Source organism: Aethalodelphis obliquidens, unplaced genomic scaffold (genome assembly GCF_003676395.1).
Source record: "Aethalodelphis obliquidens isolate GAN/ISIS:26980383/991018 unplaced genomic scaffold, ASM367639v1 scaffold1, whole genome shotgun sequence".
NCBI classification, from domain to species: domain Eukaryota; kingdom Metazoa; phylum Chordata; class Mammalia; order Artiodactyla; family Delphinidae; genus Aethalodelphis; species Aethalodelphis obliquidens.
This window is the reverse complement of record NW_020837945.1, coordinates 94,524,747-94,549,464: the sequence shown is the minus strand read 5'-3', so window position 1 is coordinate 94,549,464 and position 24,718 is coordinate 94,524,747. Positions and strand designations below refer to the sequence as shown.

The 24,718-nt window shown below is 40.8% G+C and overlaps 1 protein-coding gene across 7 annotated transcripts in view; it reads right to left on the bottom strand.

Annotated features, from left to right (window-relative positions):
* Nucleotides 1-24,718, bottom strand: part of PLD1 (phospholipase D1) — a 199,531-nt gene that overhangs the window by 97,002 nt on the left and 77,811 nt on the right. For 2 of the 7 annotated variants that reach the window (XM_027111828.1, XM_027111838.1), the window contains exons 2-8: nucleotides 17,321-17,485; nucleotides 16,715-16,842; nucleotides 12,814-12,959; nucleotides 12,482-12,587; nucleotides 10,697-10,762; nucleotides 6,753-6,811; nucleotides 5,635-5,727 (exon numbers count right to left, since the gene is read on the bottom strand). In XM_027111828.1, the coding sequence (XP_026967629.1) occupies nucleotides 5,635-5,727; nucleotides 6,753-6,811; nucleotides 10,697-10,762; nucleotides 12,482-12,587; nucleotides 12,814-12,959; nucleotides 16,715-16,842; nucleotides 17,321-17,480 (758 nt within the window). In that variant the 5' untranslated portion in view covers nucleotides 17,481-17,485. Of the gene's footprint in view, nucleotides 1-5,634; nucleotides 5,728-6,752; nucleotides 6,812-10,696; nucleotides 10,763-12,481; nucleotides 12,588-12,813; nucleotides 12,960-16,714; nucleotides 16,843-17,320; nucleotides 17,605-24,718 lie in introns of those variants that run through there. The other 5 variants (XM_027111818.1, XM_027111797.1, XM_027111855.1 and 2 more) reach the window with 4 other exon arrangements.

Here is a 24,718-nt window from a genome sequence, read left to right as displayed (position 1 = left end):
GACAGTAAACATAATTTTATTTTTTACACAAGGGATCTATTTTTTAAAAAATATGAAAACACTATAAAACAAGAAACAATAAAAAATCTTCCTAGTGTGATTTTTGAGAAGTACTGGCACCAAGCAATTCAAGATAATTCATTAGCTCTTTAAACACTAATGGCAAATCCTGGAAGAATGCCCCTGATATGGGCAGGCAGCGCTAATAGGATGCAAAGCAGGCGCCATAGTTGTTCGAAAAGTGTAATGGGTTGGTGTTTGCTAAAATAAACCACCATAAAAGAGGCCAATGAGGGGCTTCCCTGGTGGCGCAGTGGTTGAGAGTCCGCCTGCCAATGCAGGGGACACGGGTTCGTACCCCGGTCCGGGAGGATCCCGCATGCCGCGGAGCGGCTGGGCCCGTGAGCCATGGCCTCTGAGCCTGCGCATCCGGAGGCTGTGCTCCGCAACGGGAGAGGCCACAACAGTGAGAGGCCCGCGTACCGCAAAAAAAAAAAAAAAAAAAAAAAGAGGCCAATGAGTCTGAGTAAGTAAAACCCCCCTTTCAAGAAAATCCAGTAAGCATCCAAAAATCTACATATTGTTGTTCATTTCAAATTATTGGTGGCTTTAAGGACCATTAATAAATGATGCTCAGTGGAACATGGTCTCTCAAAAGTATATGGGCATTCAATCCAATATCTATATGAGAGCCTCGTGATGCAAAAGTACAGTGATAAACTGGGAGTTTGGGCAGAGGTAGAAACAACACAGAGATAAATCAGACATGTTCTCAAAGGAGCTTATTAGGCTAGTGGGGCACGATGACAATTCTAGGCTGAATGGATAGGTACTAGAGGAAAAAAGCAAAAAGTGATGTGTGTAAGGAGGGGGGAGTCCTTAGTTCTCACTAAGAGAATGAGCTAGTGGCATTCTCCCAAAGAGCTGGTGTCTGAGGGAGGCCAGGAAGAAGCCCATCACGTAGAGCCCAAAGGGTTCAAGGTATACATCCCGTATGGAGGGAAGTTAGCAAAGGCTCTAACGTGTGGGAATGCTGCCTGTATTGGAAGAAAGTCTGGAAGAGGCCGGGGTTTCAGGAGGTGTAGTATGAGAAAATGGACAGTGAAGTTAGGTGGGGTGGGCGTGGGGAACAGGCAAAGGCCACACTGAGGAGGGTCTGAAGGCCATGTGAAGGAGGATGACTTTACATCATGGAACCAGTTTTTTCTAAACTTGCCTGATCATCAGAATCTCTTGAGATGCTCGTTAAAAAAACAGTAGATTCCTAGGCCCTACCATAGATCCATTAAAAAGGCCGGACAATCTGTGTTTCTAAAACAACACCCAGATGCCTTTTAAATAAAGGAATCCTCCTGCCCTGGCAAGGCAATGGGACAATAAATCATGGGAACTATATTTTAGAAAGAAAGGTCTGAAGGATAAAGAAGGATGTTCTGTAGCAGGTTAGCAAGCTGCTGTAGTAATAGAGAACAGTGCTTCTCACCACTTCACTGTGAATATGCATCACCAGGGGATCCTGTTAAAATGCAGATTCTGATTCGGTAGGCCTGGGGCGGGGCCTGAGATTCTGCATTCTAACAAGACTCGAAGGGGATGCTGAGGTTAGGACCTCACCCTGCATAGTCAGGACGCAGATGATAGGCATGACACTGACAGTGGCAAGAGCGAGAGAGAAAGGGTGGGATTGATTTGAAGTGAAAACAAATGGCAACTTTGTCAAGCTGCATGTAACATCATATTCACCTGAGATAGTATAGTGATCAAATGAATCGGTCGATAACTAAATAAAGTAACAATGGGAGTATTATATCACACACTAGGCAACGTAAAGCACATTATGAAATAGGTAAGGCCAGAACACCTGAACATAAATTGACTAATACTGTAAACGTAACATGTGAACTCAGCATTTAAAAGAAATGTATAACAAATCATTACTGAAATTGCTAACCACATTACATTTTAGTGCCTCTCTAATTTGGGATTTAATGTAGACAAATCTACATTGATTTCCACATGGTTTCATTTAATTCATTTGTTTTTTAATATATAGGCTGTCTCCTTTCCAATAAAAGGGCGTGGGATGGATTTAGGATAACATAATAAAGGACATACATGTGCTATGGTTAATAAAAAGGAAAAATATCAACGTCACAGAAAGCAAACACCTAACCACAACACTAATATAATTATGGTGATGGCATGCCAATGTGGGTTTGAGCTTCCTGGTTTTTCCGTCTTTTTTTTTCTTTTTTTGTAAATTTATTTATTTATTTTTGGCTGATTTGGGTCTTTGTTGCTGCGCGCAGGCTTTCTCTAGTCACGGCGAGCAGGGGTCATTCTTCGTTGCGGTGTGTGGGCTTCTCATTGCGGTGGCTTCTCTTGTTGCAGAGCATGGGCTCTAGGTGCGCGGGCTTCAGTAGTTGTGGTGCACGGGCTTAGTTGCTCCGCGGCATGTGGGATCTTCCCGGACCAGGGCTTGAACCCATGTCCCTGCACTGGCAGGCGGATTCTTAACCATTGAGCCACCAGGGAAGTCCCTTCCTGGTTTTTCTTATCAAATGAATAAATTAAGGACATAAAGAGGTCGCCCACCAAAAAACTAAATTCCAAAGGAAGTTTCTCACTTGGAACCTAATAAGGCAATTGAACAATATTAATGGGTAACATTCTCAATAATTTTCAGCAAATGCAGAAATTTATGTTTTATAAGAATTCTCATAACTCTGCTCAATATAAATGCCAAGGCCATGATATCACATGGTAACTAGGGCATTCTGATGGGGCTGAGTTATGAGTCCAGACATGTAGCTGCCTGTTGATAAAGAGATGGTCAAGGTTAAAAGAGAGTAGATGGATCAAATATCTGGTAAAGGTCCTTCTTTAGCTACAGTCCCTTGTCCCAGCTTGACTTTCAATGCAAGCTAGAGAGCAGACAGCAGGGCACAGGCCCAGAGCTCCGGTGTGCTATATTGCTGATGGGGAAGGAGCCACAGGCTTTGAAAACCACAGCTGGCAGGTTTGTCACACTGAGAAAGAAAGTCCAAGATGTGGAGCCTGGAAATACAGAACAGTTTAGTAGTGACTGCTGGAGTTTGAAAGTTGAAGGCCAAAGATACTGGTTTCCATTTTGACAATGATGAGTTGTTCTCTACAATGGTCATTAGATATAAGGTGAATGGATGCCTGGCCTTTATTTAAAGCTCTTCTTAATCATGCCATTCGTTAAACCTCTTCTGGTTTCTCCCTTTTCTCTCTTTTGTCAACAGATGTTTTTCTTTAACAGGAGAATATGCATCAAGAAGGAATCCACCAAGCAGCCTTCAGGGGGTCAGTCCCTGCTGCTCAGGGACTAAGCGTCTGCCTTGAAGTCAGCCTCCCTGGGCTCCAGTCCCTGCTGCTCAGGGACTAAGCGTCTGCCTTGAAGTCAGCCTCCCTGGGCTCCAGTTCCGGTTTTGCCACTTGTGCACTTCTGTGAACTTGGGTAACTGAGCCTGAGGTCTAAATCCATAAAATGAGGATAACAATAATGCCCAGCTCATAAGTGTTTGTGAGGAATCACTGAGATGATTCATGGACATTGCTTAACACAATACCTGGCACCAATATACGTGAGCTTTTATGAGTACTCTTGTTCTAAACAAGGTGAGATTACGGTCTGTTCTAACAAGATGTGACCGCCTGTGCTACTACTTGCCGTGTCATTAAGATAGAGAGAGACCCACATGAGCCAGACATCACCTTCTCAGCCTCGTCTCCTCCCCTTCACTCCCACCACGGTGGTCGCACTGGTCCTGAGACTTGCTACACTTGTTCTTTGGGCTTCCACGTTTGCTATTCCTCACCCAGAAATTATTTCTTCCAGATCCTCCCATGGGCAGTCCCCTCCTATCTATCAACCTTTGGTTTAAACATTCCTCCACAGGGAGGTTTTCCTGGGCTCCCATCCCACCCACTACTCCATCCTGTTTAGCTTCTTCATAGCACTTATCACTATCTGGAACTATTTATGTCTGCTTGTTTATTGTCTCTCCTCCACTAGAAAATGAGAGCCTTGAGAGCAGGTAATGTGTGTCACGTCCACTGGTATCTTCCCAGGGCCGAGAGCAAGTCTTCAGGCAAAGCAATCCTTTTGCCTAAATAATGGCTGTACAAATGGGCCCCAGAGAGTAAATGAAATCATTTAGACACTGTCACTGTCTAAAAATTGTAATTCTTGGTATAGCTCACAGTTCAGTAAAGTAAATGCTAAATGTGTTAAAAACTTTCTCTTTCTTTTAAGACATTATTTGAGATAAGAAACATCATCTAGTCCATCAATAGGATGTGCTGTTTAAGTAGATGTTTTAAATTGTGGGAAGAAATGTTTGCTGTGTTTGCCATTTTTTTTTTCTTTCTACTTGTGCCTGAGACAAGGTCATTATGAGACTTGATTGAAAGTTTGATTGCCTTGTTTGCCTTATGGCAATCTGTCAATATAGAATATATAAAGCAATCAGAATGGTTTTTTATGGATACAAAAATAACAAAAAGAGTTATGACCGAGTGTTGCCCTTAAAAGTAAGCTCCCGTTTAGACACCAATAGCCTTCTAGTGTGGGAAATTTTCGAAACAAATTTTGTCAGCTATATCTTATCATCTTTATTTGGTACTGACATTTTCTACCCCACGAATGTGACTCAGGAAATACTTATTCATATGGAACCAAGGCTTCAAGCTTCACGGAAAGATGTATACAATTTAAAATGATGACACATTTCATTCCTGGGAGGATCATATCTTTTTAGATTGTCCTGGTTGAAGTCTGATATAATCCAGACTTTAAAAGTCGGGGAGGTGTATTTCCTTTATATAACAAAGTCTTCCCCCCCATCTTTTCGGGCTGCCCCTTCTCGTAGAGGTTAAACTCAAACATCAGTTCCTTGGCTCCCAGAGCTAAAGTCGCCATCTGCAGTCCTCAAGTCCCTCATTATCCCCTTGCCTTCTTTTTCCTTCGAAGCTCTGATCACCACTTGCGTTGATGTTGTTCACATTGCTTGTCAGCTTCTCCACTGCCTGCGTTCCCCTCCAATAGAGCTCTGTGAGGGCAGGGACCTCGTCTTGTTCACCACTGTTCTCACAGCGGCTAGAATACAGCCTGGCAAACGTTAGGCACTCAATAAATGACAAAAGGGACCAGATCAAGGCTTCCATTTCTTTTTTTTTTTTTGCGGTACGCGGGCCTCTCACTGTTGTGGCCTCTCCCGTTGCCGAGCACAGGCTCCGGACGCGCAGGCCCAGCGTCCATGGCTCACGGGCCCAGCCGCTCCGCGGCATGTGGGATCCTCCCGGACCGGGACACAAACCTGTGTCCCCTGCATCGGCAGGCAGACTCTCAACCACTGCGCCACCAGGGAAGCCCATGCAGAGCAATTTTTGAATCCTATGGTCCACTAGGTCTTTATGTATACAATTGGCACACTCTGCTTACAAGTCCAAGTTTGAGTAGAATGTTTAAATAGAACTAAAACCTGGAACTTAATTTAAAATTTGCTCTGCCATGACTTTCAAAGATTTATCACTGAAAACTAGTATATAAAAACTCCCCAAATACTCAGTTTATTAAAACAAACACACAAAACTCTCAAGTCCTACCTTTTGGACCACCGGTAGCAGGCCCTTCCCTGACCACAGCAGTTCAAGCCTGGTATTCTGTGTCCACCGGATCTTTTCATTATCATACCTTCTCTGAAAGAGACATCAAGTTAACCCATCATCTTCAAGCTTCCAGCTCACACTTAGCTGATACAGCCTCACAACTTAGAACTAAATATACCGTTTCATTCTCCCGTGTCTTTCCTCCCCAGTTTTTCCTCTTTCACTGTCAAATAGCTCAATGCTATGTTTACTAGGCTGAGTACTCCAGCAGCTAATCTTTTAAAGTACTCCGGTCAGATGCAGGCCTGTTGGCACTGGGGGCAGCATAATTCTGTTACACACACTGCAGGACCGTAAGCATTCCAGCTTCTGGCTCTAAATGCTGAGCGTTCCCTCCAGTCACTGTGACAGCCTGAAAAAGACCCCACACGTTGCTAAATGCCTGCACGGGGAATGTTCAGCTGCTGTTGAGACCACTGGAGGTGCTCACACACAGATTCCAGAGATATATTTCTGCATCCCTTCACCTACAGTTCTGGTACAAAGCCATGCCAAAGAAGCAGAGCAAAGCTATCAGCGATACTTTGGAAGAAAAAATATCCTGGTTTTGAAAGATGTGAAAAGAAAGAATAATAATAATGGCTAAACAAACAAAAATTAAAACAGCTGCTATCAATGCTCTTTACTACAAAAGTTAAGCTCTTTGTAATATCAGGCTCTCATATTATGAAGGAAAATAATCATTAAGTAAATTTCAATCCTGTTACTTGGCATACATTTTATACAGTATTATTTTTAGTATAAGTGATTAAAAGAAGGGATCTTGTATATTTGATTTTTAAGGCATTCTCCCACACATCATATTTGCTACCTCTGTTAAACACCCCTACTCTGGGGTTAGAGGAGGAAAGTAGAGCAGTTGACACCCTTGTTTGAAGTAGCAAGATACGCTGTTTTGTATAAATAGGTCCCTCAGTTGCTCTAACTGTTGGGAAGAAAAGCAGCTATCAGTGAAGCCAGGTGAGCTCTATCACCTTGGCAAATGTTAAAAAATCAAGTGTTAATGCTCATCGACTTTTCACACTCCTCCTTAGAGATCCCACACTGGAACTTACATGCCCTTTGGTCCCAAATCATGGATGAAGGACAGCTGGCTTATATCAAGGAATTCTGTCTGAAAAGAGGCCAAAAATCCAAACTTTAGAAGGCAAAAAAAAGCGGGGGGGGGGAATTTATGCATTCAGAAAGATATTATTAGGTACCTTCATGTATAAACACGTCTGGGGTACTCTACAGACGACACAGATCAATAACAATGGTATTGCCCTGAAAGAGTACATTTTAGAAGCATATATACACAATTAATACAATCAAGAAAGTGACGTGTGCTCTAAGATGAAGAGACAAATGCTCAAGAAGGTCATGGAGAGATCTGCCAATGGCAGCAGACCATGGCAGTAACAGCCTTAACAGAAAATTAAAGACAAAAACGATACACTCCTGGCATTAGGAGGCAAAGGGGAGAACAGACATGGAAAATACTCCACATCAACCAAGTTCTATGGGAAGAACCATAACAGTTACATGGAAAAGTAGTTATAAAGTTAGAGAGTTATAGGGAGAGGGTGACCACTTCCTAGCTAATGTGACATCACAGAGGAAACGGCACTTGATCTGGGCTTGTAAATGGGATTAATAAAATGAAACATAACAATTTTCCTTTGAAGTTTTGTATACGTGATTGGGACTCTCTAATATTAGCCTTGTAAGAAAAATTACACACCTCTCAAAGCTGTCAGTACTTGTGAAGTCCAATGAAATGCTTAGTTTTCTTTCTTAGGGTTATTTGAAGAAGTCTTTGAAATTCAAAAGGATTTAAATATCTTTAAAAACCCCAAATCAAACATATCCTCACATAGGACTTTTTATAAGGATTTTGAAAAAGTCAAGGTCTTTACATTTTATTTCTTATATAAAACGTGGTAATTCGGTACCACACATTTTCAAAATCTGATTTGTGGAACTGCTTTCTAATCAGAAAATATAGAAATACATAGGTTACTAGAAGTGATACCACAGACTTTAAGCCACAGAATCCAAAATGTCTCAAGATCCTAAGCCATAAGTTCTCATTTTATCTCTAAGGAGCAGAGAGAAAAATACTAGCCCTGGTTTACACTGGAAGAAACTACTACAGAGGTGTAACTAAATTATGCAAAGTCAGAGACTAGTTGAATGGAAGAATAGGAAATGAAAAGCAAACATCAGGGAAACCACTTATCTATTACCTGGATATCTTCTTATGCACATAGCTCTTATCAAATAGTTGACAACAGAAATATTCATTGAACTAATTCAGAAACGATAACTTCAGAATATCATACCAAAATTGCTAAATGTAAAGAATTTAATCTAAATAAAAAGGTACACATTAGCAATGCAGAAAATTTAAAGTTGTGTATTAAGATAAAATTTAAATTTATCCTAATGGTTTACTAAAGAGAAATCTGGAGGAAGAACTAGTCTTATTACATAGAAAAAAAATATTTGGCAATAAATGTTCTAATACAGATTTATGGATTTGAAAAAAAATGTGGCAAAGCCAATTTAGAAGCAATCCTAAATAATACAATTTGAAATATAATATGGTATTGTCCAAACTTCTCCATGCATTTTCAAGGATAAGAATTCCATTCTCGATTTGGGCAGGCGATTCTCAGGAATAAGAATTTAAAGATCAATTTAGCCTGACAATAGTCCATAGGGCTTATTGATCTCTGAATAATGTACTAATCAATATCTTTTTTCTTTCCAATGGAACTGGTGAAAAGCACATTTAAATGTTAGGGAAACAGGGAAGCAAAGGGTTCCCATGCCAAAGGGACAAGCAACAAACCTGAGGGGTAATAACGGACCCTAGAAATTACTAGGGGCTCGTTTTACACTTATAAAAATATAAGTTAATTATATGTAATTATATAAAAATAACTTTTAATATGTTTTGTGCAGACAGAAGTTTTAATATGTCTCACAATTATCAAAGGAGACACACAGATGCCAATCTAATTTCTCGAATATGAGACAGAGGCCTGCAAATCTAGTCTCTGGGACAAATTATAATTAGTGTGAGAGGAAAATAACGTTAGAAAATTAAGACAGATCAAATTGTATCCCATGCTTGAAGTATTTCGGAGAATTCCGCTGTTAGGGAGAATAATCTAAGTAGCCACCAAAAAAGAGGGATTGCCTGGCAGCTGGCAGTACAGTGGTTAGGACTCAGTGCTTTCACTGCCGTGGACCCGGGTTCAATCCCTGGTCAGGGAACTAAGATCCTGCAAGCTGCGCAGTGCAGCAAAAAATAAAATAAAATAAAAAATAAGAAGGAACATATATATTCAGTCAGTTTAAACCAGGTTTTCCCTTCCAAAGGAAATGTTTAGAAGACATTCTGGAATATCTAAATACAATATGGCTCAACTTTTAAAAGATTTTTATAATTGGAAAAGAAATTAAAATGAACATTTTGAAAAAATGTAACCATTTAAAAATCAACATTAGACTCCAAAATATAGAAAGGCACGCAGAAAAAGAAGACTAAACTCAGCAAGTACTGTTCAAGGGCCAAAAGAAATATTAAAGCCAAGTCACAGGCAGGCAGGAAAGTAAAACAAATGGAAAATTATTGCATGCTGGTACTAGCACGCATTTAAATAATTCTCTATCAAAGAAAACAGCATGTCTGATTTCAGAGAATACGACAGGAAGCAGCATTTTTAGTAATAATAGAAGTAATATCCTTATTCGTTATGTTCTTTCAAAGATGCACATTCCTGAGTCCTAGAAAGGAAGAAATCCTTCCCATCAGCCTTCTCTTGAGGTTCTCTGGTTGGATCCAAATTGCTGGTTTCCCTGGGAAAACGCTTCTCCAGGATTATGAAACCACAGAAGGTCCTTTAAGTCAATGGAACATCACAGTGCAAGTTGCTGCAGAAGGTGGGCTGTGGCCCGGCCCCAGGTCGTTTGTGTGTAAAGGGGACCAGCTAGGTGCATGCCCAGCATCCATTAACACATAGGCAGGCAGCAACAGGGCAGCGAGGCACCAAAAAACTCCCAAGAGTCAAGGCACCCTTGCTTCCTCTCCTAAATACAGTAGGCTTCCCTCTTTCTGTTCATGTGTGCATGCCATTCTCTAAACTAGAGGCCGAATCATAGCTGCAGCTACTCTGAATTTCTGCACACATACCATACCCACATACTCAACCTCCACAGCAATACGGTTTATACATACACAGGCACAGAATATGATAATGCAGTGCCCTCTCAGTTATCTGAACCTTTGGATAATTGAAGGCTAACCCTTTAACACCACCACCACCACCACCACGCCCCTACCCCTGCCCCAGGCCTCCAGGGCCTCTAAGAAGGCAGAGCTCATTGTTTTCCGATGCCTTCTGTAAAGCCCACTTCCTCCTGCTTGCCAGCCACGTGCCTCCCAAACTTAAGTCTGTGCAGCTGCTTCCAAGCCTCACCACCTCTCCTCTCGTTTCTCTGAATTCTCTAGAGCTTTATCTCTCCTTAGCTTTTCCCATGCTTCTCACTTACTCGTGAAAAGACAAGCCTTTTACAGGCATCACAGGCCAATCAGATGGCAATCACAGTATGCTCTGTATAATCTTTGGGTATTCCACTCTGCTCAACTGTTTTCATCACCTACTACTCAATGTTTTTTCTTCAGCATTAGAAATGCTTTTCGGCATTATTCTGGAAGCCTGAGGAGAGAAGGAGGTTGATTTCTAGATAACCTAGCCTGTGGTAGCATTTCAAGTTCATTTAAATCTGTTGTTATAGACATATTAATTGTTATAGTTGATATTTTAAAAACAGCATCCTCATATACTGGATCCTTGCTGACAAATCAATTTTGGATTCATTTCATTTAGTTTAACCCAAGGAATAATGCAGAAGTGAATACAAGCACTTGTGTTAATAAAATGATCCAAAATTTAGCTTTACAGTTTTATAAATTATTTCAAAATTTAAATCACTGAATAGTACTTACTGTTGCATGATAGTTTCTATACATGGGCATTTTTAGTAATTTTGTCAAGTAATCCTCTAGTTGTTTCTGTAATGCAAATATTTTACATTAGAGATATCAGCATACTTAGGGGGAAATGTAAACAGTGACAAATGACATGACTGTTCCACCTTAACTTCTGTAAGTTATTTATTTATTTATTAATGTTTCCATTGGACAAGGAACCCTGAATACATCCCTCTCAGAACATAAAACTTTCAGATTACAAAACAGAACTGACATTTATGTGTTAATTTTCTGGTAAAAAGTGAATTAATCTTCTGCCCTATGCAGCACCATATCGCTGAATCAGTGTGGGCAGAAGTGTCCCCCGTCTTGAGGTTTCTGTTCTACTGCTGCACGTGTCTGTACTTTGTCCTTCTCTTCTGAGACTCTAACTGTCCCATCTATAGTTTGGGAATGATATTTACATATATTTAGAACAAGCCACTACAAATTCTTTTTAAATTTTTACTTATTTATTTTAATTGAAGTATAGTCGATTCACAATACTGTGTTAGTTTCAGGTGTACAGCAAAGTGATTCAGTTATACATACACACATACATATCTATTTTTCTCAGATTCTTTTCCCGTATAGGTTATTATAAAATATTGAGTATAGTTCCCTGTGCTATACAGTAGGTTTTTGTTGGTTATCTACTTTATATATAGTAGTGTATATATGTTAATATACAAACTCTTAATTTATCCCTCCCCCCACTTTTCCCCTTGGTAACCATAAATTTGTTTTCTATGTCTGTGAGTCTATTTCTGTTTTGTATATAAGTTCATCTGTATCTATTTTTTAGATTCCACATATAAGCAATATTATATGATATTTTTCTTTCTCTGGCTTACTTTGCTTAGTATGATATCTCTAAGTCCATCCATGTTGTTTCAAATGGCATTATTTCATTCTTTTTTTAAGGCTGAGTAATATTCCATAGTATGTATATAACACATCTTTTTCCATTCATCTGTCGATGGACATTTAGGTTGCTTCCATGTCTTAGCTACCGTAAATAATGCTACAATGAACACTGGGGTGCATGTATCTTTTCTAATTATGGTTTTCTCTTGTTATATGCCCAGGAGTGGGATTGCAGGGTCATATGGTAGCTCTATTTTTAGATTTTTTAAGGAACCTCCATATTGTCCATAGTGCCCATAGAAGCCACTACAAATTCTGAAGCAAATATATGGAAATAGATTATTTTAAAAGAGTAGATCTCAGGGCTTCCCTGGTGGCGCAGTGGTTGAGAGTCCGCCTGCCGATGCAGGGGACACGGGTTCGTGCCCCGGTCTGGGAAGATCCCATATGCCGCGGAGCGGCTGGGCCCGTGAGCCATGGCCACTGAGCCTGCGCGTCCGGAGCCTGTGCTCGGCAACGGGAGAGGCCGCAACAGTGAGAGGCCCGCGTACCGCAAAAAAAAAAAAAGAGTAGCTCTCAAAGCCCTCAATGATGAGCTCAATCTTGCCTCACAATGAACCCCAAAAGGTTTCTGAGGGGTAGGAAGCTTCCACATAAAGTCACTCCTGACATAGAACATTCTTCCTCTTCTGGGAAAATGCAACCTCCCCAGGGCCAGAGTGGCTCGGGGAAGAAGGGTTACCTAACTAGTTCCAGAAAAGCTAAACCAGCCTGGGTGATGGATCAGCAGGTGAGAGAAGTTGCATCCAGGCCCACCTCCCCCCGCAGTAGATGCCAAGTTTCTACAGCACTGCACAAGTATGTTCAGAACAACAGAAGAGCGAAAGGACTCACCCTTCTACCAAACAACTGTTCTTCTCGGATCATGTTTTCAGATGAACGGGGCAAACTTGGCATCTCTCGAGGCTCTTCTCTGACATTCTGTCTTCTAAATGTGTGTCTAAAACACAGAGACACACACACACACAATGCAAACATTTATTAGATTATTCTTTAAACCATGACTGTCACAGCATCTTTCAGGAGATAGCTTATTTTTAGAAGAGACTATTTGATAAAAAAATATCCACCAACAATGGACCAATTAACCAATACCATGAATAAAATATTCTTTCAATCCAACTTGTATACTGGGACAACTTTATAATTAATTCTGGGACAGTTACCTTTTGGTGGGAATGGGGATTCGGATAAAGGCTTTGTACTTGAGCAGCTCTCTGTGAAATTCTTGGAAGTGCTTGAACTTCCTCTTAACTTGCCATTTAAATTCCCCATGTGTTAATTCAATAGTGTAAAGATTGATGCTTGGTACCTATAGCGATAAATAAAAATGGTTGATAGTTTAGATAACAACAAAAATTCCAAAATCTCTCAATGAACAATAGCTAAGTAATAAGTAACATGGATGTATCTTTAAATACAGCCTACTTATTCTGTGTAAGTACTGAAGCAAAAAGTTTTCCAAAACGACTGATGACAGAAGTAATATGCTCTTAAATATTCATCTTATGATATACATAAGACAAACTCGGAGTCACACCAAAGGTAAACCCCTATCAGTCCTATTGTTTCACATACACAGACACACACATCCACCCTTGAAACAAGAAACCAGGTAAAAGAGACAATGAGTGAAAGCCCTAATCAGCCATCGGGGGATTGTCCAAAAGTACAAGCAGTGAACAGACAGTGGAGGGGGTGAGAGGGAAGCTGGAGGAAATGACTTCCATTGTCATTCTTAGCCCACTTCAGCTCTTCACAAAAGACACTAATGCCCTCTCCTTCTGAAATGCCTTGCAAGGTCCATCCTCGTCTATAACGTCTCCCTGTCCTGAAGCAACACCAGTGACTAGGAAGGTACAGGATGATTAGAGGGAAGAAAGCAAAAGATCTTCCTACACACAAAATATTTCCCCAACTACTTAACTAGAATGAATTTCCACTTAAAATTTTTAAAATATTTCTTACTAAAACGCAAATATATCTTAGTGACTAGTGAATTATTTCAATCAGAAGAGCTAACAGACCTGGGGGATACAAGTTTTGATTTTGTGGAAAGTGTCAGGAGATGGAGGGATATTTATAAAGCACAGGAGATTGTGGAGAAATTCCCATGGTGTGTGGAGGATAGGGGAGGGTAGTGGACACTGGACCACCTAGAGGGCACTGGCCCCCGCTGGGAGATTGAGGCGCCACAGGTATTGGTAAGTGTTGGGGGTGAAAGAAAGTAAATGTCTCCTACTTTACTAGCTTATCCAGGCTTTGGTGTCAGCAACCCCAAGGGTGATTCCCGGGCTGCTGCCAATCATTATTGATGTTTGGTATATTTTGCAAACTTCTAAAGCATGGACCACGCTGTGTGGATGTAGTATATAAAAATGAGCACGAGAATCAATGTAACTCGTACTCTTAAGCCTGGAATCCAAACATATCGCTGGTAAATATTCAAATCCAGCTCTTGCTTTGCCTCTAGTTGGGATCCATGACAGTTACTATAACCAGAAGTCGAAAAAACCCAGTTCTGGGGTCTAATATTATATGCTGTCTTTCACCTTGGCCAACATTACAGGCATCATCCTGCATCGTGTTTCAGAGAGAAGGTTGCAGGAGAACTCAGAGCGGTCAGAAACTCTGCATTCAAGTGAAAAGTACTCAGTTTAACACAAGCCAAATAAATAAGAAAAATTATACAAGTTAAATGAGCTGCCCCATATCCTAGGATTACATTCCCAATCTAAGAAAACTGAATACTTAAAAAACACTGCAAGTGCCAAGTTTTAGCCTTCACACATAAACCCAGAATTGTGGACACTAAACTTCTTAGCAATTCTAAGGCAGTGTGGGGCAATGGAAACAGCCTGTCTCATCCTTTCTGAAGATTTTAAAGGCTTGAAACACTGTAGTGCAGCCTACCAGCTATGAAGCCTTAGCGGAGCATCACTTCTGTCAGATAATATCCCAGCAGAATTACTGGAATTTTTTGGAACTGGAATAGTGTGAGAAGTTTTAATAAAGGGACTGCCCATGAAGGTGTGATAAGAGTAAGGAAACCACAATGTGAGGACAGTTACCTGGGACTCAGGAAGGCATCCCCAGTTCCAAAGGGACAAGAGGCAAGACCAGGTGCTGGAGTAGGAAGGAGAGAGCCATGTAAAGAGGCTGCCTTGGGGGGAGGATGCCTTTGGTCAAGGGACACAGCCAGGCCAGGGTGGCCCCAGTCTGGGCTCTCCACTGCCTGAACCCTGCCAGAAGACAAAGGCAAGGAAGCCTTGGGGGGACAGAGCACAGGGTGGAGAAGGGTGGGAGGAGGAGTGGGAGGGGCAAGTGGGAGATCTGCTGGGGAGGCAGGGCAACATATGTCCCTCAGGGTCGTCATGAGAGTGAAAAGAGAAATGCCTAACCATGAGCCGGCACACAGAATGCACTCAGTCATTAGAAAAGTGTCATTTTTATTTACCTGAAATCACATTCAAACTGCATGAATTTAGTTCATATTTCTTAGTAAACTAAACACTAAGTAGGATAAGGAAGCTCCTTAGCTTTCCTACACAGACTAAGATTTAAAACAGAACTTGAAATTAATATAATATTGTAAATCAACTATACTTTAAAAATTAGGATCCAAAGGAAAAATGTTAATATATATAAAAAAAGAACAGAACTAAACTCACTTGACCAACGGAAGAGTATGAGCAAAGAGAAGTCCCTGGTTTGGTGGCTTAAATATTTATCTTCATAAATAACATTAGCAGATACCTAGTAATAATAATAATACATAGTATTATACAGTATATACTTGTATAATACAATATATAATTTTCTTATATTATACTATGTTTTATTATTATTAAACCCTCATAACAAACCTAAAAGGTGTGTCCTATGATACCTATTATTCAGATGAGGATAAGCTGAGAAACAGAGAGTTTAAGTAAATGGCTGAGGGTCACAATGCAAAGACAGGAATTAAACCATGTGGTCTGGCTCTGGAGTCTGTGCATTTAACCTCCACATGTTATCACCTCTCCATCTAAATGCTGGTAGGCGAAATAAGAAGGCAAAGGTCATTTTAGAGACATTTCTTGGTAGGCTGTGTTCAGTGGTGTATCAGGGAGATATGGACCCAACTCACAGGAAGAGCCTGAAGGAAAGCTGAATACCGAGGTGGCTGTAAACTAGGAGCCGGGACATGCACAGGTAGGTCAGGGCAGAGCGCGAGGCAAAATCATCAGGAAGCGGGCAGCACGTGCCACCCTCCAGAGCCTGCCCCCGGCGGAAAGATTATTCTACATCTCCCCGGAGGCAGGAGCCAATGGCTGCCTTACTCTGCCAGGGCCAGAGCTTAACTCGAATGGACCAAGGTCACCAGCCTGCGTCAATGTTCTCTACCCTCAGACTTGACAAGTGTGAAATCCAGTCAGTAACAGAGCAAACGCAGCTCCCCTAACAGCTTCTCCTAGTCCAATCCCCTTCAAAAGAATGCAGGTTTGCTTGATGAAAACTCTACTCCCAATGCCTTTCCAGAGCTTAAAGAGAAAACGTGAGTGAAGCTTAAGGGATGGTGTTAGGAACAAGTCAGAAGGGCAGGGTATGCCAGCAGAACTCTCTCAGCAGCACTTCTGGGCAATGGCACTGGCCAGTGCAGCCTCCTGGCTTTGTTTCTTTCAAGAGCCAGGTAGTATCATTATTTTCTTGCTGAACAAGCATTAGGAAAGCTAAACTTTTCCTTGACTTACATCTGGCATTCTAGGTGTTAGAGCAATGCCTCACGAGTCCACATGGAACAGAAAACTGGGGAGAGGCCCTTTGCAATTTATTAAACTTACAATCTGCCTTAAGTGCCTTTTTAAAAAAGCATTTTCCAGAATGGGGAAACAGATGAATAAGAATAAAGACTAAATGAGAAGGATGCAAAAACTTGAGAGGTGATGAGCACTCAGAAGTGATAAACAAAAACACAAACTGAAAGTTAAAAGCATAGTCATAGCTAGGAGGAAGGAAACTGCAAGGCAATGTGTTAAATCGTATATATTGACGGATACCAGTTGAGTCTATAAATGCTCTGACCCTTTTTGTAGATGTTAAGCGCTCCACTTCCAGAACTTGAACTTTTATTGGACAGCCGGAGAGATACGTCTGTGTATTAGGCTCCTTAAATCCTTGAGTCTTATAAATAGCAGAGAAAGGGATATACACTAAAAAATAAATAAGTAAACAAAGTTATTTCAAGAATACAATGATATTAGCATAACTTGCTTTTTACAGGCATCTTTTTCTTTTTCTTGTTTTTGTTTTTGTTTTTGCGGTACGCTGGCCTCTCACTGTTGTGGCCTCTCCCGTTGCGGAGCACAGGCTCCGGACGCGCAGGCTCAGCGGCCATGGCTCACGGGCCCAGCCGCTCCGCGGCATGTGGGATCTTCCCAGACCGGGGCATGAACCCACGTCCCCTACATCGGCAGGCGGCCTCTCAACCACTGCGCCACCAGGGAAGCCCCAGCAGGCATCTTTTTTAAGAATCATAACGTGCTACAACAAGAAAACAGCTAATGAAAATGAGCTCCGAGTTGTGACATCAGCAAGGATGATCAATCATCTGCCGGTTATTTCAAATCTGTGCTCTGCCAAGCAACCCTGATACGCTCTCTTCTCCTCGCTCAGACCATCAGTCTTTACCTTCCCGTATCCTGGGATCGCTGGGAGACACTTCGTAGTCCACCTCCTCTCCCTCAAAGTGGAGCTCCCGCGTGTCCAGATTTTCTATCAAATTACTCATGTCAGCAGCAATTTTCTGCAGTGCAGAGGTATTTACTCTTGGCTCATCTTTCAGTGACATGTTGGCTTGAGACAGGGTAAAAGCAAAGGAAAGAAGAAAAGGGTTACTAGACTTATTATTTTGGTCAAATAGAAAAAAGAATGCAATAATGCCATTTGCAGCGACATGGATGGACCTAGAGATTGTCATACTGAGTGAAGTTAAGTCAGACAGAGAAAGACAAACACATGATACTGCGTACATGTGGAATCTAAAAAATCGGTACAAATGAACTTATTTACAAAACAGAAATAGAGTCACAGGTGTAGGAAACAAACTTATGGCTACCAAGGGGGAAAAGGGGAGGGAAGGGATAAATTGGGAGATTGGGATTGACGTATACACACTACTATGTATAAAATAGATAACTAATAAGGACCTACTGTATAGCACAGGGAACTCTACTCAATACTCTGTAATGACCTATATGGGAATAGAATCTAAAAAAGAGTGGCTATAGGTATAGGTATAACTGATTCACTTTGCTAAACACCTGAAACTAACACAGCATTGTATATCAACTATACTCCAATAAAGATTAATTTTTTAAAAACCCAAAAACCCTATTTTACTATTTAAATCCAGGCTTAGGTATAGCATAAGGAAACAAGTCAACTAGCTCTATGTGAGCCCCAGTTACCTCAAACAACCTTTTAATTTATTTTGAGTTTAACATTTAAAGGATTCCTAGCTTGTAAATTAAATTGGAATGAGATACTTACTTGTATCTCAAGTAAGAAAACAAGCAAGAAAAAGACACACCACACTGACTAAATGCCAATATTATCTTTCATCCGATTTTATTAACTTGGGTAAGTGAGGAGAGACTCAAGGTAGATGGGTTTGGGCATCATTATCCAGAGAAAAGGAATTGATTCTTGACTCTAACAAATACATGGGAAGAAAGAATACCAGCTAAAATAAGCAACTTTGAATATTTTCTACAGAAAATTTAGGGTATTTTACAATAATTTCAAGATGCAGATTTAAAAAGTATTTTTATGTAGCATAACCTTTCTACATTTCCCCTATAGGTGATATCCCCAGCAAACCATATACTATCTTTTTGAGATATGAGATTTGGCCATGACTTTACGCGAGTTATAGTGACGTACCTGTCCTGGAAGGTAACCAATTAGTATACCTATTCTGAAAGATACCAGAAGTGCAAGAACTGCACTTCTCTCCTTTTTTAGGAAAACTGGTTCTATTTCATTCCGACATTTAATAACACAGGTCATTGCACATCAGAACCCAGGAAAGAAGAGTCCACAGAGATTTTATTTTTCATTTAAAATACCAAGATTTAAGCCTTGAATGCTGTCACTGGAATTGGCTAAAAAATCGGTACAGGCTGAAATAATCTCTCCATTACAACCAGACCCAAAAATGCGAGGGCTTCCGTACCAGTAACTCCTCCACATACGTTCATTTATTACTGCAAATCACAAACATTTACAGAGTATCCACCACCTACTCACTGTGAGATGGAATGAGTGAATATGTAAAGACACTGGTTCCCACTATTAAGGAGTGCCTGATGTAGGTGATGGAGATATGCTACACGACCCCAAATTCATCCCTGGCCTCCTCCACGGTCTTGGCCTTCCTGAGAATGGCATGTGCTGAGCGGAAAACACTTAGCTGGGTTCTCTCCTACAGGTGCTATCAAGAAGCAGGGGTGGGCTGGTCTCTGTGAGAAATGCTAGGACAGAGTCTTGGGCAGACTTGGGGAGCCCTATTGTAACTCAACAAGTCTCTCAAACCTATACTAACATGTGTGGTAGAAAGAGAAATTGTATGGAAATACAAAGATGGGAGTAGAGGAGGGAGGTTCTGGTTTGGCCAGGCATGTAAAATCAATATATCTAACCTCTCTGTGAACTGTGTAGTCAATCACGTTTCCTCCCCCATGTTGGCTATAAGGAAGCTTGGAGCCAAATTTGTGGCCTCCTATTAGCAAAATATAGGACTAGCCTCGCCTATATCACTTCCCTTCTACGTTCTCTCCCACTTCTAATTCATTTTATAGTAACAGTTAATGTGTACTGATTGCTTACTATCACCTGGCTTGGTGATAAACCTTTATATACCTTATCACATTTATTATCAATAATAAATCTATGAAGGTTTGTTATTTCCATTTCGAAGAAGACAGGATTTGTCATCACCTCTTTATAGATAAGGAAACTGAAGCACAGAGAGATCAGGTAATTTGATGAATACTTTGGACAATCTGTCCAAGGTCACATAACTAGTAAGTGGAGAAGGGATTTGAAACCAGGTCTCTCTGATCCAAAAGCTGATGTTCTTAACCATGGCCTTTAACTTCTGTATATTTTTTGTAGATATGTAAGTGCCCCTAGAATAGATGGAAGTTTTAGTAAAACCAGTGCCCTTGAGCAAGTCCCTTTAGAAGCTGACTCAAATGCAAAGAAAAAGAAATGAATTCTTCTTGCAGCTCAGCCGTTTAAACTCAGGGCTCTGGTTTCCTCCTCTATAAATTAAGGAGGCTGAGCCATTTCATCTCTAGGGTCCCTTTAACACTAAAACACTAAATGTAAATAAAAGATGCTATAAATTGTTCAGCTTCCCCTTATAATGTAATCAAGTTAACCCTTCTCCTATCCCAAGAAATTAACTGAAGTAGTTTTTCATATGAATTCATATTCATGGATTCATTCTCATGGAGCCATTGCCATAATTAAAACATTAATTTCCTTCCCTCTCAGTTCAACAAATACTTATTAGATGCCAACTATGAGCCAGGGTTTACTTTATTTAAAATACAAGGTAATGAAAAACTTAAATGGAAATGAAACAAGGAAAAACAAGTAAGAAATTACATCACATCATTGCTGCTTGTGAATTTGTCAAGACGTTAGGTATTTTCCATTGATTAAACAGTCTAATGGCTAACTCAGTTAACTTTCTCAGCATAGCAAAGGAAAACAAGGGTTACTCCAAATGACTTTCCTTTGGGACTGTTAATGTTAAAAATGCATGTTGAATTTAAGATATACAGAGAACAGAGTAATTTATACATTGCAAGCTAATTGGAATAAATAGTCATTGGATCAAGCTAAAAAAAAATCCTATTTCAGATCAGGAGAACAGAAGGATATAAATTTGTGAAAAGCTTAAGGAAGAGTGAGAAAAGAAACAGAAAGGAATCCTCTTATCATTTATCCTCAAGTGTTTACTATGTGCTAAGCACCATTTGAGCTCAGTTATGTTATTTAGTACCCATAACGATCCTACTTGGTACTTAGGATTCTGACTTATCTGCATTCAAAACTTTGATTATTTAGTTAAATAACTTGTCCAAGGTCACTCCAGTTGTGTCAGTGTTGAATTTATAAAGCAGATTTGTCTGGCTCTGAAATCTCATGGACTTGGTTATAGAGGTTCGTAATTATTGATTTTATTTTGTGGGCTTGAATGTCTATAAATTGATCATTTATATGACGTTGAAGTTCCATAACAATAGATACTCTTTAATCATCACCCTTTGAAGGGATCCTCCTGGTTCCACTGTCATTACAATTAAGGAAACAACACATCCTGACAGCATCCTAAACTTTATCTTAGCCTTTTATTTTTATGGTTCATAATATTTTATAAGGTTACATGGAATTTCAGTTGACTCAAAGGCTTTGCAGATTTGTTTATGCTTTTGTGAAGACCTTACCATTTTTATTAATGGGAAATGAACCAAATTATTTGTCTATTACTGCCTTCACTTGAGTGCATGGTTGCTTTGTGTTGACTTTTCATCCAACAAGTGTATTGCTGGTTTCATTCTTGAATATGAAGCTGTAAGGCCACCAACACTCTTATGCTGTCAAATCATAATTTATTAGTCCATGTTTTCTTTCATCTAAAATAATATATAATGGTCGGTGAGCAGCTGTCACAGTTACAGCCTATCTTAACCAGCAATGCGATAAGGTCTTGCAGTGTTTACACTTGAGATAGTGTCATTGATTTTGTTACCTCCTTATAAAATTATACTGCAAGATCATTATCTCTTTTGGTACCAAGTAGAGACGGTGCCCATGGAGCAATAACAGCAGCTGTGTTTTATTTCTATTTGCATCTGTATCCGGGAAGTAAATACGCTTTGTTTTTTTCTGGGGTTAAATACTAGAATTAAAATTCTTTGCAGGGAATATTTAATTACCTCCAGTTATTTACTGGTGAAATCAGAGAAATTTAGAATTTCCTTCTGATCTTAGTTTTCAACATGATTGGGAAGCAGAACATCAAAGGGAGCAGATATTTTCCTTCCCAGATACACGCATAAACATTGCCTTAGCCAAAATACAAGAATAATAATATCAACTATAACTATTAACATTAAAATATTAACATTAGCTAATATTTGCTGCATATGTACTACCTGCCACGCACTATACAAAGAGATTAATCGCATGATCTCATTGACTCCTCACAACAACCTTAGGAGCTGGGTCTTATTGTTACCTCCATTTTCAAGATGACAGGTTTAGAGAGCATGGGCAACTTGTCCAGAGCCACACGGCTGGAAGTGATAGAGTTGGACCTGACCCTGCTTGATCTGACTCCAAAGTCCAGCTCTTTAACCAGCCGGAGGTGGAACTGGGGGTGGCAGGACGGAAGGACACTTTTACTTCTTCACATAGTCTTAGAATAAAACAATTCAAAAAGGAACAATAATAACAAACAACACCCCTCAACTTCCATTTTGTGAAGATGACTGTGATTCACTTCTTGCTTCCCTTTCTAACGTAAGTTAGAAAGTTTCCCCCATACTTTTTTCAATATGTGATGTTTGTTTACCAAGGGAAATAAATGCAATGGATTTCTAAACCAAAAATCACACTGTATGAATATGAAATGAATTATACTTAGATCATTTAAAACCAAACTGAGTCATGGGAATTTCTTGTCTTCCCATTTCTCATTTTGATGAAATTAATTGGCAGATCCATACTACGTAACCTCCCCCAAACATATTATACAGCAGTGATTTGTACGGAACTGATTTGATGCTCCCTGAAATGCAAAAAATCATAAATGTGTTTTCAAGTACTAAACTCAATCTCCAGTGACATAGTAAGCCTTGGATAATTATTTCTGGAGTTTAGCTGACTTTGAATAAAGTAAATGATATTATCATATTTTACATTCCAGTTTATATATTTTGAGAAAGTAACATATCAAAAAAAAAAAAAACAACGACTCAATGTTTACTTGGATCTTTGAATTTTTTAAAGAGAACATCGGTTCCACAAATATCGCTGGAGGGCTTATCATGAGCCTTGAATAGATAATTAAATGTCATCGGTGTAGAGGACAGGTCAGATGACCTAAGTTCATTCTTTCCTTATTATCAGCGTAACCTAGGCAACTAACAGCCTCCAGGGTTTCTCCTCCATAAAATGCAAACAGGACAGCCTTGCTATTACTTACATGGTTCCAAGAGATAGACGTTTAATTCACAAACACTACCCTCCTTTGGAGCTTCATATCTAATTTGGTCTTGAAGCCCCCAGAGCCCAGCAATCTCCGACTTTCTCATCCTTCTTTCTTGGTTTCATCCCAAAGCCCCCATTTGGCCTAGCACTGACTCTGCTTTTTTCCCTGGGGTGTCGAGATTGGAGACGATGGTGCTAAATAATCTGGACTCCCTGTGTCCACAGAACAGAAGTTGGAAATCATGCTCTCTTTTTCCTCCTAGCTAAAAATAAAGCCGAATCTACAATTACAAAAGCAATTTTTAGCATGAAAATCAGTTCTCATGATTTTCTCTAAATCCTTTGACCTCCTTGGATGGCCTCTGTTCTCTGCCATAAGCTTTCTTAGTCATTTCCCTTGACGTGTTCTAGGGTAAAATATTACCCTCTTTGCAATAGTATCAGCTTCTTCTAGTTCATCTCAGTCATATCTTCGAATTCAAACAGATATTTCATTTCCAGAGGCAAATACAAGTGTTAAGAGAAACTGATGTCTGTTTCAAATATGAGTGGATAGGAAAATATTAGGTCATTTATTGAGTACCCACTCTGAGCCAAGCACTGAAGGCACATTACATGTATCACTTCTAATCCTCAGGACAATCTCATTTAGAATCCAAGACACGGAGCCACAGCACCTTACTGAGGCTACAGAGTTGTGAGCGGTGGGGCTGGTCCCAGTGCATGGGCTGCCCCCAGATGGCTCCCTGGCCTCTGCCGCTGGCTCAGCGGAGACCCCCATCACTGCCACTCTCACCTCTTCTCCTAATGCCACCAAACCATCTTGGCTTCCTCCTGGCTGAGGGCAGGGCTTCAGCACAGTGTCCAGGGTGCAACCCAGCAGGAGCTCTCACGGCTCCAGCAACCCAGCCCCACCCACCTCTGGCCAGACTGACAGAAGGACTGGCTCATCCTGAGGCTTCTGAGGAAGTTCAGCACCAGGGGCTGGAACCTGGCTTCCTCAGGCGTTGTGTGTGTGTGTGTTGGGGGGTGGGGGGAGAAAGAGGGGGGGCGAAGGGAGCGTGGGGAATCAAGACACACAACCTGTGAGCATGGAAGACGTACCCCTCTCCCCTCTCCTCGCCTGCCTGTGCTGAGCACACTGGTCCCACACAGCCAATCTGGAAGCTGTCCTATGCGACCAAGCCACTGTCTGATTTTGGGCCGGCCAGGTAATGCACCACCTCCCATGCTTTCCTGCCTCTCTTCTCTTCTCCCCTTCCTCTTGCTGCTCTCAGTAAAGCCTACCTTAGCTCAGGTTCTGTGATCCAGGAAACGAGCACTCGGACAGTGTTAGAACCAGCATGAACCACTGAGCCATCTCCCCTCTTGCAGAAGTCCATTTTGTGCTGAAGTTAACAGTAATGATAAAAAGCAATAGTAACGGTAATAATACAAAGTAAACTCGAATAGTGCTTACCATGTTCCAGGCAGTGATACGGGGGCTTTGCATGCATTAACTCAATCTGCCCTCACAAAGGCCCTATGGAGCGGGTGCTATTCTTATCTCCTTTTTCATACACAGGGACACTGAGGACACAGACAGCTTAAGTGACTTGCTCAAGGTCACACAGCAATCTGATGGCAGCCTGGTTTGCTCCTATTTTTGCCTTACTAACCTGGACTTTAGTACTCAGTTTCCTCATTTAAAACTGAAATTAGGGGCTTCCCTGGTGGTGCAGTGGTTGAGAGTCCGCCTGCCGATGCAGGGGACAAGGGTTCGTGCCCCGGTCCAGGAAGATCTCACATGCCGCTGAGCGG